The following is a 15,299-nucleotide window of genomic DNA, read 5'->3' on the forward strand; positions in this document are numbered from 1 at the left end:
TATTCCAATCTAAGGAATTACCATATAATCGGAGCCACTGGTGCATTCAAACAATATCTGTGGGCTTATCATGTCCTCGGAACTGTTCTACTCTGTAATAGGGATCCAGCAATGAACAAGATAGACCAAAGCTCTTCTCTTGTGGAACTTACATGCTAGGAACAGACCACAAAAAAAAAAAAAAAAAAAAAAACAAATAAAAATATTAGATGGAGATAAGGGCTTGTAGAGGTTTAAAATAGGATGATGTGCTAAAGAGTGATTGGATGGCTTCCTGAGACCCTGTGGTCAAGGAAGCTGAGATCTTAATGATAAAGAGGGGCCAGACATGTCAGGCCATCCCTCAGGGTTTACTAATTAACTTTAAGTCTAATTGCCCTCATAATAACAACAACCTCTATTTGAATAATGCTTCTACCACTGTTATTCCATTTCATTGTCATAACAGTTTTGTGAACATTAGTGTTCTTAACTTTTAGATGGGGTAATGACTTCCGGATGATAAAATTAGTAAGTGGCAAAATGAATGCCAGTCTTGAACTCAAGTGTTTGGCCTTGAAATGTGGCCTTTTTCCCTGCCCCGCCCCGTCTTGGATCTTTATCCTGTTCAGTGAGTAGGCTGCCCAGACAAGCCAGTAGTCCCACATACTGACCTGTCTGTGCTTTGTCTTACGTCACTCAGACATCATTAGAAGAGAAGTTTTAATTTCAGCACCACACGAGAACCTAGAAAATGCCTCTTGCCCAAGATCGCCAGACCAGAAGATTAGGATGTTGCTGGCAGAAACCACCATCTGGTTGCTGGGTGGAGTCCCTCTTGCCTATTTCCTCTCCCTCTGCAGTTTGAGCTTGTGAAAACTTGTTTAAGGGGAACCTAAGAACTTGTCTGGGCAGCACCTCCACGAGCTCAGACATTAGCAATTAGCAAGAGTTCAAGCCGTGTGCCCCATGACACTTGTCAAATGAGGATTTCAAGGGCTGAGGACAGAATGCCTTCAGAAGAGGCAGACTGGGGTGGGGAAGGAAACAGTTTTAAGTAAGAGGGGCTTGGCTCTGTTATCTACCAGCAGGGTGACTAAAGGTACATTCTTTAACTTCTTTGAACCCCACCTTCCTTATTTCTTGCCCATGGCGGATATTAACTTCCTTATAGAGTTGTGAGGATTAAATCAGAATGTGGAAAAAAATAAATATTTAGGGTGATAAGGACATACTAGAAGTTTTTTACATGAACTGATTTTTCATGAGCTTCAGCCAAGCTAGATGGACAATTATTCACAAGGCAGGGTATTACCAACCTGTCTGCCACTGACAGGTGGGACAGTTTGTTTTTCAGCCAGCCAACTAGTGTGACAAAGAGGAGTTTCCATAGCCCAGGCTGGCAACATCCTGAGCAGAGAAGAAACCCTGCTTAGTCAAAGGACACTAAAGTCTCATACACGTCTCTTCTTCCTGTTCCCGTAATCAGATTCTGCCCAGCTAGAAAGGCCATAGGCAGCAGCCTCTTCCCCTGACTTCACCTGAGGACACCAGTTTTAAGGAAGCCACGAGAGGTCCACTTGCAGGGTGTGGAGGGGGGAAGATGGAGGTGTAGATTTTAAGGATTCAGCAACTTTTGGCCACTGGCCAGCTGCAGTAGACTATACATCCCTGAATCCCAAAGTCCCTCCCAAAAGTGCATTAACTGGCCTGACATGACTGGGTTAATTCTAACACCACAGTAGACTGACCTTCTACCTTAAACTGGCATTTTGTCCTGAAATACACCTCCATTTTTTCAGGCTCCACACCTTTGCTCCGGGCTAGTTCCTCCGATTGGAGTGACCCTTCTACCTTCCTTTCCTGACTTGAAATTCCAGTCCTCTCCAAGTCCACCTTCAGGAATAATGCTCCCAGAAAGCGCTTCCTAATTATCATCTCAGTTGGACATCCTCATATCTTTGAACCTAAAAGCATTTTTCTTCCAATGTTCTTCAGATGTCACAATGTTTTCTGCCCAGAATCATATTTTAATTAATTAATTACTAATTTATTTAATTCATTATCTCCCATCTCAGCCCCTGGAGGGTGGGAAACTTACCTCTAGCAGACCTACTTTACCCATGGCCTTAGACACAGTGGGCAATTTGAGTCGAACTTAAGGAAAGACGCCTGAAGACTTTATGCTTGGAGGTAGCACCTAAACATTTTTATGATGAGTTCCTTAGTTCTGGGGCCTGACACCTGACACAGGTGTCATTCCACTGTTTCCCATTGTAATTGTGTGAAGTAAGGCTTTAGCAAGAGAACCAGGAGTCAATGGCCAGAGAAATGACATTCTAAAGCTAGGAAGGAGGGAGAAGTGAGAATCCAGAGCTGGGAGTGAAATTAAGTGACATTCCAAATATTTGTCATGGGATAGTGAATAGTGGACAGGTCACTAGACTCTTAAGGATTCCCTCAAGGCACAAGCTTGCCATGAGTTAATGGATGTCAACATTGTTAATGAAACATGGTACTCAGCTGTTAAGCAGTGACGTATTCCTTTATTTCGAAAGTCATTTTTTAGTTGGAGTAGTGATATTTTCTTTATCCATTTCTAAAATAATTTTGTTTCTTTGTAGTGGAATTTCCAAGACTGGGAAATTAGTATAGTTCACTCACAGGTAATTGTGAACACACCTTTTGGTCCAAAGCCAGAGCCTGGGCAGCAGAGGTCTAAATCAGTTTGTTCCTTGCAGCCCAGGCCCTTGTTTTGCTTCTGTTGAAGGTAAGGAGTTTGTGAGACTCAGTCTTACCTTTAGCAACTTTTCAGCTCCAAGAGACAAACAATAAGGAGGAAGAAAAAGAAAAATGAAAAGTGCTTGTTTAAGAAACCTAGCCCTAAAGATTAACTTGAGCATAACGCAAATACATTTCTTAATGACCAAAGCAGAGCAGTATCTTGAGGTTGTTTGTTTCCTTTTCCCCATACCTTGGAATGATTTAATTTTTAGAGAATCCAAGAAATGGATACAGTTTAACTAGGGCTAGGAACAAGAAGAGTAAGGATTCATTATCTTCCAGACCAACCTTCCTTCCTTCCTTCCTTCCTTCCTTCCTTCCTTCCTTCCTTCCTTCCCTCTTTCCCTTAGTACAGTCACTCACTGATTTAGTCATCCATTCAGCACATATTTGCTGAGTGCCTACTACATGCAGATAACGTGCCAGGGGCTAGGTAAACATATTGAAGGAAACAAACTTGAAAGGATCCTGAACTGATAAAGCTTAAAGTCTTGTGGGGGGTGGAAAAGAGGGAGTTAGAGCAGCAAGCAAAATATACTAAGTACAAATTGTGAAAATGCTAAAAAGGTATTATAAAGGGTGGGTGAGATCAGGGGATTATATAGGAGATTGGCTAAGGCCTCTCTGAGAAGAACAGACTTAAAGGAGGCTTCCACAGATGAGAGATAGCCAGCCGTGGGAAGACCCCGAGGCAGAAAAGGGCTCCAGGACTGTGGCTGGCGCGGCCAGGGCAGAATTAGGTGATGCAAGAGTGGCTTAGTTTGGGGAGGGAGGCAGGTGCAGACCACTAGGGCAATTTGCTTTCTCTCTTAACACTTCAGTTTTCCTCATCTGCAAAACGAGCTGCTGCACCCACTACTGATCTTAGTGGGCACTTGTCGTGAAGTGTGAATCCTTTTTTACCATAGATTTCAGTATCAAAATTCTCTAGTTCTCCTCTGAGTGCCGAGGAGGACATCCTAGGCACTAGGACCTAGAGACTTGCTTAGGTTTGGTGGGGGAAACTCATTACCTACTCAGGTCTCTCAACCTCAGCTTTGTTTGGGGCCAGAGAAGTTTTTGTTGTGGAGGTCGAAGAGTAGCTGTCCTCTGCACTGTAAGATGTCTAACTGCGTTGAGAGATGTTTAATAGCATCCTAGCCTCGACCTAGAAGCTATGTCAGTATCACCTCTCACCTAGTTGAAAGTGACCAGAAATGTCTACAGCTATTGCCAAATGTCCCCTGGTGGCAGAGTCATTCCTGGTTGAGAACCACTGGCCTACAGGACGAGGCTGTAACTCTGATGAGCAGGCCCAGTATGAGATGAGAAATGAATCTGACATATGGCCTCAGTGTGGAGGGAAAGAGAAAGCATGGCGGGGACCATGAGAAATAAGGGACCACCTGCTCATTTAAAGGGGGGCATCTCTTACTCTGATCAATTCTTTCTTCCTTTTTTCCTTCAGGTGCTCACAATTAGATTGTCCATAATCCTTGGTTCCTGACACTCTCATTACTTGTCAATGCTGCATTGCATTAATTCAGTTAGCTCTTTAATCAGTTCTTTATAATAACGTGATGACCCCACCACCCCCAGCAAAAGCTAGGACCTTAACAATAGTCCACCTTTGACAATGTGGTCCTGCCTTGCCTCAGTGGGGGTAACCATTGTCCTATATTGTGCCTTCATCAATTCCTTGCCTTCATCAATCAATGCTTTCCTTTCGATGTAGCTTTCTTTTATTTAAGTCTATCCCAAAAATACATTTTAAATTTTTGTTGTTTTTAACTTTGTAAAAATGTTTCCATGCTTATGTAATTTTCTGCACTGACTTTTATCACTTACTAGTATTTTACTAAGAGTCAACCATGTTGTGGAGTGTTGGCTGGAGCTGATTTGTCTGAAATGCTGTGTAAGATCCCATTGTATGAATGTACTGCAGGGCCTCCTCCTCTCTCTCAACGGATGGTGTTGGTATAATTCCTGGATTATTTGGTGCTCTCCAGCTGATTGTTTTGGTACAAGAATATGGGTACAGTGCTGTCATGATTTCTGATTTATCTTAAAGAAAAGCTAGAAATCAGAATGTTTATGTGAAAGTAACTGGGGGACCAAAATAAAGTTTTGAGAAATGCTTACCAGGCCAACAAGAAACCTGTCTGCAGTCCATTCTTCTTGAGCCTCCAGTTTAAGATTTCTGTCTTCATTCATTCAGGTTGAGAATATCTCACTCTGGTCTAGAAGTCAAATGAACTTAGGGGACCTTTGGGAAATCATCCTTCAGCATTAAAGTGTCGAGCAAGAAACTACTGAGGTAGAAATTGGAGTAGGGTGTGTGGTGGGGATAAACAGTGATATAAATTGCATTCATTTAGTACAATTTAGTACTGTGAAACAGTCTCTTCACACCTAAAATTTGGAAATAAGGGTAAAAAGATTATCATAAGGGAGATAAACTTTTAAAAAACAAATTGCTTAAACTTTCAAATATTTAATGGAGCCAGTAAAGAAATGCAAAATTGTCTTAAAGAGAATAAATGGCTTCCAGGCTGATGGGATTTGACTGTAATTTGATTGAATGAATTACAATGTTTATTTATTTATTTATTTGACAGAGAGAGACACAGCGAGAGAGGGAACACAAGCAGGGGGAGTGGGAGAGGGAGAAGCAGGCTTCCCCCTGAGTAGGGAGCCAGACGTGGGGCTCCATCCCAGGACCCTGGGACCATGACCTGAGCCGAAGGCAGATGCCCAATGACTGAGCCACCCAGGAGCCCAAATTACAATGTTTAAAGAAGCCATGTCAGTCAGGGTGGGAGATGGCCAGAGAAGAGCCAGAGCCCATTTTAAATACTATGCTTGCATTCTGCTCCACTGGTAGGACAATCACACCCAGAGACAGTGCTGTTGGGAAGAGAACAAACTCTTAATACCTACCCATGTATTCATCTGGTCTTGTGATGGTTACATACATCTAACTCTTTCATTCCAACCAGTCTCTTGGACCTGGTGAGCTTGAATCTTCTCTCTGAGAAGAGTTCTGCCAGCAGGCTCTGGGACTAGAAGGCTGAGAGCCACTTTCAGGATTTGGTGAACCCCCAGATGATGACCTTACCCTTGAAGTTTCCTGGAGTCAGCCAATGTCCTGCTCTCATCACCCTCTCATGTGCATTTCCAGAAGCATTGTCTTCATACCTCTATGCTCATTAAATGCTCACCTAGGGTCAGGCCCTAAGTTCAGGTACAGAGTGTAAACTGGACAGATCAGCCTTGATTCAGCCTTATGAAACTTCTAGGGAAGGGTCTTACTTAGACTGTGGGAACTCCCTGAATCTCTATGGAGAAGTCTATTTGTAAGCATCTGTGTGTACTTTTTTTCTGGCGATAGGGTCTGCAGACTTAAGGGGGTCTGTTGGTTGAGGTAGTTGAAACCACGGCTTTGGAGCATGGAAGTTTGACTTCTTGAACATAGGGGCTCTGCAGGGGAGAAGACCTGGACACCTGGCAGCCAAAGATTAAGCCCTTAGGAATGCAAAGGACCTAGATCTCCAGGGACAGAGGGAACAGAAGAATCTGTGGGTAGAAGGGGAGATAAAGAAAGGGACAGTGTGCTATTTCATAATGCATGTAGACTGCCATGAGTGTGATATTCTTTTGACATTTTCTCTCTCTCTCTCTCTTTCTTTTTTCTTTTTTTTTTTTTTTGCTGATTGATTCCTTTTTGTGGGAGGGAAGGGTGGGTGGAGTGCAGAGTAGAAAGATGGCTCCCTCAAGCATTTTCAGGGATGTGGGAGGCACTCCATAATGTAGGAGGTAAACTGCTACAGGGTCTAACAAACAGCACCATGCTAATTTTTGCAATTTTAAATCCAATATCTATTAATAGTCCCTGCAAAACAATGTACTTCCAGTCAGTACAATTCAACTCACTTCAATAAGCAATAATTGAACGCTCATTGTCCACGTTATTCCAGCCTTTCTGCTAAAAGTTTGGCAATGGACTATTGGTCATGAGCTACTATGTCCACCACAGTGGACATGAGCTACAGTGTCCGCAGAACTGAGAGCAGGCAAGCTTTGAAAGCAACACTCTGGTGTACCTAGGGGATATTCACCTGGCCTGACTGTGACACTTCTGGTCTACTGCTGTACCAGTGTTTTTCTTAGTAGCACCCAATTCAGATGACAATTTATATAGTCATTCCTCTCTATAACCCTTTTATTGCTCTAACCTTGTTTATTCTTATCTGTTTGTGTGTCTCCCTTTCCATTAAACTAATGAGCTCCTTGAGGCTAGAGGCATTGTCTCATTCATCTCTGTGTCTAGCACATGTCTGCTCTTTGGTGGACACTTAAAACTTGTTTGTAAAATTGAGCTGAAATCTAAGGCAGAATGAAGAAGAACCTTAGAGTGGAAATGACCAGCTCACATAATTCTCCCTGTGCTGCAGAGGTCTAGTTTTGAGTTACTGATGAGCATTATGCTTTGAGAAACTTACTTAATCTCTTTCAGCTAAATGGGAGAGTAGATGAAAAGTGCTTGGTCAAGGGCTTTGAAGTGCTCAGTAAAAGTTAGCTGATATCATTGTTACCAATAATAGTTGCTAATCATATCTATTATATATAATAAGTCTAAACTTCAGTTTTCTTAGCTGGAAATTCAAGATAATAATTCCTGCTTATATTATTTTGATAATGAACATGAAGACAATTTGGAAACAATAGAGGGCTCTCATTGCATAGCCCATAAAAGAATGCATGGTAACAGGGAGATTTGTGCTTCTAGAATTGGCGTAACGCAGACATATTGCATGGGGGGCTCAATTGATGGACAATATAAATAGACTTTTAAATATGATATAATGTCTAGGTTGTCAGGTACAAGTTGACCTGTTCCAAAATGTAGGGACATTAAAAAGCACATGGGAAAAGATGATGGGGTAGACTCAGGACAGGTATGGGATTTAGGATTGGGATCCTGCTCAATGTGGGGTCAACAAAGCATTGCTTCAGGAATGATGAGTGGGCAGAACCATTCCTGGCTTGGCTGCTGGAGAGCAAGAGCTAGAGTTTGGGAGAAAAGAGGATTCATGGCAAGATAGACATTCTAGTTTACAAAATCAGCCAAGAGCTTATGTTTCTGAGTTAATGTGAACATTTTATCCAAGGCATGGCAAATGTGGACAATACCCAAGGCAGACAGTCAGCACCTGCATGCACTGCTAATATGAGGAAGGCCCCCCAAAATTACACATGAAAACAGCCTTTAGCCAAGGATCACAGAAACTCCCCTGATAATGTAATCTTTATCAGGTGAGACAGAGAAGGTGGCTGATTTAAAGTTCCATGTTCCAGCTCCCTTGTTATCCTAACAGGCAATCCTAGCAGGAGCAGACTCGTGACACTAGGAATTCTTAGATCTAAATGCCAATAAACTGAGGGGTAGATTTTCAGGTCTACTTCCGGGGAAACGGCTAGATGATAGTAGAAGTAGCAGTACCAGCAGCATGAGCAGCAGCGGCAATAAATGCATGCGTAGCACTTACACATAGTAACTCATTTAATCTTTACCATAACCCTGTGAAGTAGGTCCTATCACCACCCCGTCTTATGGATGAGAAACTGAAGAATAAAGAGGCTAAATAACTTGCTTAGGGTCACACCCAGGAAGTGGCAGAGTTAGGCTTTCCGTCCGATGTGTCTTGGTCCAGAGAATGTGCTTTTAACCAAGATACTCGACTTCTCAGTTTTGGCTATGAGAATCAGTAGAACATATACTTTTGACTTTGTGTGATATAACTGTGGAACTGAGGCCCTAAACTTAAGGGCTGCTTTTCCATTCTGTCTCAGGCTATACTTGGAAGGAAGAAGGTTGTCTGGATTATAAATATATTAGAAGACTCTTATCTTGCTCATAATTGTATCATCCAGGGTCTCCAATCCCCTCCCAGCTCATAGCAAGGGTTCAATAACCCAAATAGTTTCTATGGGTTTTCCCCCATGGTGTAAAATTCTTTTTGCAACTGTACAAGGCTGGAGGGTGGGAATGCACAACTCCAGCCCAAACCCCCAACGGCAGGTTCGCAGTTAGTTGTTCATCCTCTTGTGGGTCACACACTTTCATCACATCCAGACTCCACACTCAGGGCCTGGTTCTATCCTGCCCGTGTGGCTGCTGGTCCCAGCCAAGGGAATCATTGGTTGTTGCTGTCATCTGTTCCTCCCGTCACATAGCTCATGGTCATGTCTGTGAAGGCTGTGGATCAAACCGGGGTTTGAATCTTGGAAGCAGAACTTCCTAGCTCTGTGGCCTTGGCCAGGTCTTTCCATTCAGGCTTTCTGAGCTCAGCCTCATCGTTTATGAATGAGGGTAATATTATCCTAGTCAAGGGATGCTCAAGAGACTTAAGATAACGTATCGCCTAGCACAGTGTTTGGGACAGGATAGCCAGGTGCTCGAATTGTAGAAACTGAGTTTCCCAGGTTGATTGTGACTTCCTGGAGGCCTGGGATCATGTGGTATTTTGTTAGGGATTCTCCACTTTCTCAGCCTCTCCTCAACTTCTTCACTCTCCGCCCCCAGTTTTATCACCAAAATCCCAATTGGTTCATTTACTATTTACTGTGCTTAACCAATATTTGGGGTCATTTTGGTTCTTCCCCAGGAGATATTTGGCTACCGGACTCAAGGCTGCCGGAAAACCCTCTGTCTTGCTGGATCCATCTTCTCATTTGGAATTCTCCCCTTGGTGTTTTACTGGAGACCCGCTTGGCATGTGTGGGCAAATTGTGTCCCGTGTTCCTTGCAAGAGGCAGACGTCGTGTTGCTGAGGACAACAGTAAGTGTGCATCTGGCTTTGTACCTGGCGGCCCTTTCTCCTGGACAGCTCATTAAAGGATGGCTATGGGAGATGTGCACATGGAAAAATTCCATCACAACCTTGCGTTTATTCACCAAGAACTCAATAATTTGTGTATGATGGGATTTCGTTGAGAAGACCTACTTCTCAGGGTGTTCCTTTTAAACTTGTGAGTCTTATGAATATGAGAGCCTGAATAACCATCTGAATAGCTGAAAGTGAGGGGTAATGTGAAGTAGTTAAGTCAGGCAACAAGATAAAAAATTCCTATGGATGCTTCTCCGATGTCCTGATGTATCATACCTACCCTAGTCCCCCTGGAGCAACTCTGCAGGAGGGGATGGGGAGTGGTGCGGAGGAGATGGGGAGCACCCCTCTGAAGAGGATGCTGTCTTCTGTTGATTTGAAAGAGCCACAATCTTTGCGGGAGTGTGTTGCATCCTGTAGATACGCTAGGGTTAAAAAAAAAAAATGCAGCCGTCTTGTTCTGAGCTCATTGTCTCTCTCTGCTAATACAAGGTCCTGGTGTTAGGCGAGTTTCCCTGAATTTGCTCAGCTAATACTTCCTCCTCACATTCATTACACTTAGGCAACATATGTCGTTCCTGTTTCTGCTGGAATGTCAGCTCCACAAGGGAAGGGATTATTTCTAATTTGCTAATCGCTGCATCCCTAGTTCCTGTATGTGGTGGGGATCCCATAAATATGTGGTGGCTGATAGGCTGAAGTGACTATTCCCTTTGATGGGAGTCAAAGTACAGTCTCACAGAATGACCCATCTCTGGCTGACTTTTAGTGAGCGTTTCTCACAACGCATCAGCCCAAATGACCCAGAATGACAACCAAACTATTGATAAATCAACCTCTGCTGGGCTAAAATATCCAGTAAGAGAAATAAACAAATTGTCAACCGACAGGGAATGAATGTACCGTTTGGGATACGGGATTCAAGAGGTCCTAGCACTCTAGATGTGTTACACCTCAGGAGTGTTACCTACCCCTTCAGGACCTCAAAATCTCCACTTGGGAAATAGGCCTAGGAAAAGTATTTGTTCTTGCTTGCATTGGTGTGAGGATGAAGTGAGGTTATGTATGTAAAAGCCCTTTGCAAACTGTAAAATATGTATTCAAAGACCATTTTAATTGTGACTGAGTGTGAATGCATTATTGCTGTAGCAGCTCCGAGAGCTTGCTATACAAAAGAGCCTGCTATAGACTAGGTGCACCACATATAACGGTCTGCTTGTCTGGATGTTGTGTCCTTCCCTTTTTAGCCAGGAACATTCCCTTCCAGGATGGAGGACATGGGAAAGAGGTCTAGTGCCTGCGAATCCCCAAAACTCATCCATGCTCAATAAGGTCACCTCTCCTGGTTGCATGTGGTCGACTTTGCAACTGGATACATATTGGAAAAATTTTAAAAAGCACTGGTGCCTTAGGGTGCTGTGATCCATCCTCCTCTTTCTTTGTCTCTTTCAAAGCCTTTTAAGCCCTTCTCCCATTTCACTGCCCTCCACGACTAATCAGAGCAGTCTAAACCAGCTTCAATCTTGCCTTTTTCATCTTGATTTCAACTTTAATTTTTAATTACCTCCTCTTATGTGTCATTTTAAATGGATTTGCTATGCCAGAGACTCTCCAAATAAATGAGGTTCTAAATTAGTCTTTATGTAATTAGACAAGAACTCAATTATATCAAACATTCTTACTATCTGAGCCTTAGATAAAAATGTGCTTTGGGCCCCAATAGTTTAAGTCTGTGGCTAGGTTATTTGCATTAAATGACACCTTAAAATTTTTTTATTTGAATTGTATTATGATAGCTGGACTATAAAGACTTCCCATTAAAGAGAGCTAAGAAGACTCCTACCTGAAAATGTGTTATATGTCAATTTTTCATGTTATTAAAAAAATCAGTATTTGGTATTTATCATCAATCTCACACTGGTAAGATTACAGATCATTATCACAGATACTGATTAGGTAGTCATTTCTTAACATTAAAAAAAAGGGGAGGCCATGATGTACTGACTAAAGAGTCTTTAGCACTCAGTTTATTTTCAGTTCCCCATCTCTTATTAAGCCCCTCTAACAGGGAGATTCTTCCAAAATATAAGAGTAATTACACTTTTATTTTGTAATTTTAAAAGTGGCATTTTATTCATTATTCATCTACTTCTGGATTTTAACTGATATCTGTAGGGTTGCCATATTTCTATGCAAATAATATGATTTACATTCATTGGTGTTTTGAATTAAGATGCTCCTGATGATTTCCATAGTTTTCATCTTTATTATAATTACAGATGCATTTTTTTCTTTCCCTGTCATATGTCACATGTTGTCAAAGTTCCACGATGTGCAGAGGAGAATGTGATGAGTGGTTACTAGGCTGAATGAGGGTGTTTCATTTCAGTGTTTTAACGGGGAGCCTTTCCCTTCTGTTTTACCTAAAGATGTCGGTGCTGGGGGCTTTAGTTAGGAAACTCAAAAATTCTGCAAATCAGCCATGCAAATGGCATCCAAAGTCCGCCAGCTCCCCAGGATGCTCTTCAGCCACCAGTGTTTGTATTCACATATTCTGGATCCCTGACTCATCTCTCCCTCTTTCTCTTAGCCTGGCCTTTCCACGTCCAGGTGCCTCACATCAACATCATTTCCTAAGGGAGCCAGATACTTTTTGTCTATGCTTTTACTCGGAACATTTCTTCTGCTCTTCTCTGTCCTCTTCATTCATTCAGTTATTTATTCATTCACTAAATACTTCCTGAGCACCAGTCATGTACCAGACATTGTTATAGGTACTGGGAATACAGCTATGACCAAAACAGATAGAAATCCCTGTCCAGTAGAGTGACATTCTGGTGAGGACTCAACTCATACACGCACACACTCACACACGCGTTTTCTATAGAGTGAATTTAGAAAATAGGTGTTCTACCTCTATTTATGAAAACCTACTCATCCCTCAGCCATCTACCTCCTTCTCCGTTGCTGATCCATTCTCTGCCTCAATGCTGGGGGGAAATTAATTACCTTTCCTTCATTCTCTTTTAGCTCCGTATTTTCACCTCTGACTGCTATAATGCTTTTTGCAATCAGCCTTGTATTAAAATGCTATTCATTTCACATTTTATAAAACAGCATCTCACTGACTATTTCAAATAATTCCCATAACATTCCTGGAAAGTGGGCATTATCATCTGTCTCTATTTTACAGATGAGGATACAGATAACACCTTTGCAGTCTAGTAAACCTAGTAAATGTCACCCAGGCTTCCCCCCTCCCTACCCCTCTCTCCCTCTTTCCCTCCTTGATAAATTTGATGAGCACAGGTTGTATGCCAGCCACAGTGGTAGCTCATGAGCGGGGAGTGGGGCATAACAATTAGTCAAATCAAGGTTCTTGACCTCATGAAGTTCATTAGATCACTACACAAATAACTGTAAACATCCAATTGTTATAAGTGCTGCTTAGGAAAGGTTCATGGTTATGGTAGGATTATGAGATAGGGCTTTGACCAAGTCAAGAAAGTCTTTCCAAGCTCCAAAGGATGATGAGTCAAAAGGTGATGGTGGCTGGTGGGGAGGGGCACATGGGAAATAGCCCAGGAAAAGGGAATAGTGTAGACAAAGAACTTGCACCTGCCTTCTGACCCTCTAAATCCAGACTTTTTTCCCACTATGCTACAATTTATAGTTTTTTGAATAGTTTATAGTTTTTTTATAGTTTTTTCTTTTATTAGATTATAGGCTTTTTGAAGACAAACTATGGCTTACTTTTCACTCTCCACATCATCTAGTACATGGCCACAGCAGGTGCTTGATATTTATTTTATTCAATTAAATAAATTGAATTTAATCTGTAATAAATGGTCTTGAGGTTTTTACCAGCACTTTCTTTTTTAAATTTTTTAAATTTTATTATGTTATGTTAATCACCATACATTACATCATTAGTTTTTGATGTAGTGTTCCATGATTCATTGTTTGCGTATAACACCCAGTGCTCCATTCAGTATGTGCCCTCTTTAATACCCATCACCAGGCTAACCCATGCCCCTCCCCCCCTCCCCTCTAGAACCCTCAGTTTGTTTCTCAGAGTCCATAGACTCTCATTTACCAGCACTTTCTTACAAAGATGCTAAAGTGAAAGGTCATGGTTAAGAAAGTAAGTGAAGATAGTATTATATTTCTTTTAGGTACACATTCCCTCTTCTGAATCACATTCCCCCACCCCCTATTTCAATGTGGTTTTTCCTTAGACCTCCAGTCAGAGAGCCCTGAGATTCTGTGGGTTCTCCTATCAGAAATGATTCTGTTAAGACAAATAGTTTTTAAGCCATTATCCTTCATAACACAGGGCTATTTATTTATTTACTTACTTATTTTTTTAGTGTATACTTTAATCCCCATAACCTATTTTACCCATCCCCCTCCCACCTCCTCTCCAGTAACCATCAGTTTGTTGTCTCTAGGTAAGTCTGTTGCTTGGTTTGTCTCTTTCTCGCTCTCTTTTGTTCCCTTTGCTTGTTTGTTTTGTTCCTTAAATTCCACATATGAGTGAAATCATATGGTATTTGTCTTTCTTTGACTGACTTAATTCACTTAGCTTTATACTCTCTAGCTCCATCCATGGCTTGCAAATGGCAAGATTTCATTCTTTTTTATGGCTGAATAATATTCGTGTGTGTGTGTGTGTGTGTGTGTGTGTGTGTGTGTGTGTGTGTGTATCACATCTTCTTTATCCATTCATCTATCGATGGATCCTTGGGCTGTTTCCATAATTTGGCTATTGTAAATAATGCTGCAATAAACATAAGGGTGCATATATCCTTTCATATTAGTGTTTTTGTATTTTGGGGGTCAATACCCAGTAGTGCAATTACTGGATTGTAGAGTAGTTTTATTTTTATATTTTTAAGGAAACTCCATACTGTTTTCCACAGTGGCCGCCCCAGTTTGCATTCCCACCAACAGGGTATAAGGGTTCCTTTTTCTCCACATCCTCACCAGTACTTGTTTCTTGTATTTTTGATTTTAGCCATTCTGACCAGTGTGAGGTGATATCTGATGGTAGTTTTGATCTGCCTTTCCCTGATGATGGGTGATATTGAACATCTTTTCATGTGTCTGTTGGCCATGTATATGTCCTTTTTGGAGAAATGTCTGTTCATGTCTTCTGCCCATTTTTTAATTGAATTATTTGTTTTTTGGGTGTTGAGTTGTACCAGTTCTTTATATATTTTGGGTACTAAGCCTTTATCAGATATGTCATTAGCAAATATCTTTTCCCACTCACTAGGCTGCCTTTTAGTTTTGTTGATCGTTTCCTTCACTGTGCAGAAGCTTTTTATTTTGATATAGTCCTAATAGTTTATGCTTGTTTCTATTTCTCTTGTCTCAGGAGACATATCTAGTAAAAATGTTGCTATGGCTGATGTCAGAGAAATTGCTGCCTGTGCTTTCTTCTAGGATTTTTTAAAAAAGATTTTATTTATTTATTTGTCAGAGAAAGAGAGCACAAGCAGGGGGAATGGCAGGCAGAGGGAGAAGCAGGCTCCCTGCTGAGAAAGGAGCCTGATGCAGGACTTGATCCCAGGACCCTGGGATCATGATCAGAGCTGAAGGCAGACGCTTAACTGACTGAGCCACCCAGGCGTCCCTCTTCTAGGATTTTTATGGCTTTAGGTC

At 41.7% G+C, this 15,299-nt stretch overlaps 1 protein-coding gene across 2 annotated transcripts in view; it reads left to right on the forward strand.

Moving 5' to 3' along the window:
• The window catches only part of ATP13A4 (ATPase 13A4), a 114,885-nt gene that overhangs the window by 17,684 nt on the left and 81,902 nt on the right, over window positions 1-15,299 (forward strand). For both annotated transcript variants that reach the window (XM_028101057.2, XM_088025041.1), the window contains exon 2: window positions 9,411-9,584. In XM_028101057.2, coding sequence (XP_027956858.1) covers window positions 9,411-9,584 — 174 coding nt within the window. The remainder of the gene's footprint in view (window positions 1-9,410; window positions 9,585-15,299) is intronic.

The sequence above is a fragment of the Eumetopias jubatus genome, unplaced genomic scaffold (assembly GCF_037043125.1).
Source record: "Eumetopias jubatus isolate StellerSeaLion01/CBP00866 unplaced genomic scaffold, mEumJub1_p1.0 scaffold_1, whole genome shotgun sequence".
NCBI classification, from domain to species: domain Eukaryota; kingdom Metazoa; phylum Chordata; class Mammalia; order Carnivora; family Otariidae; genus Eumetopias; species Eumetopias jubatus.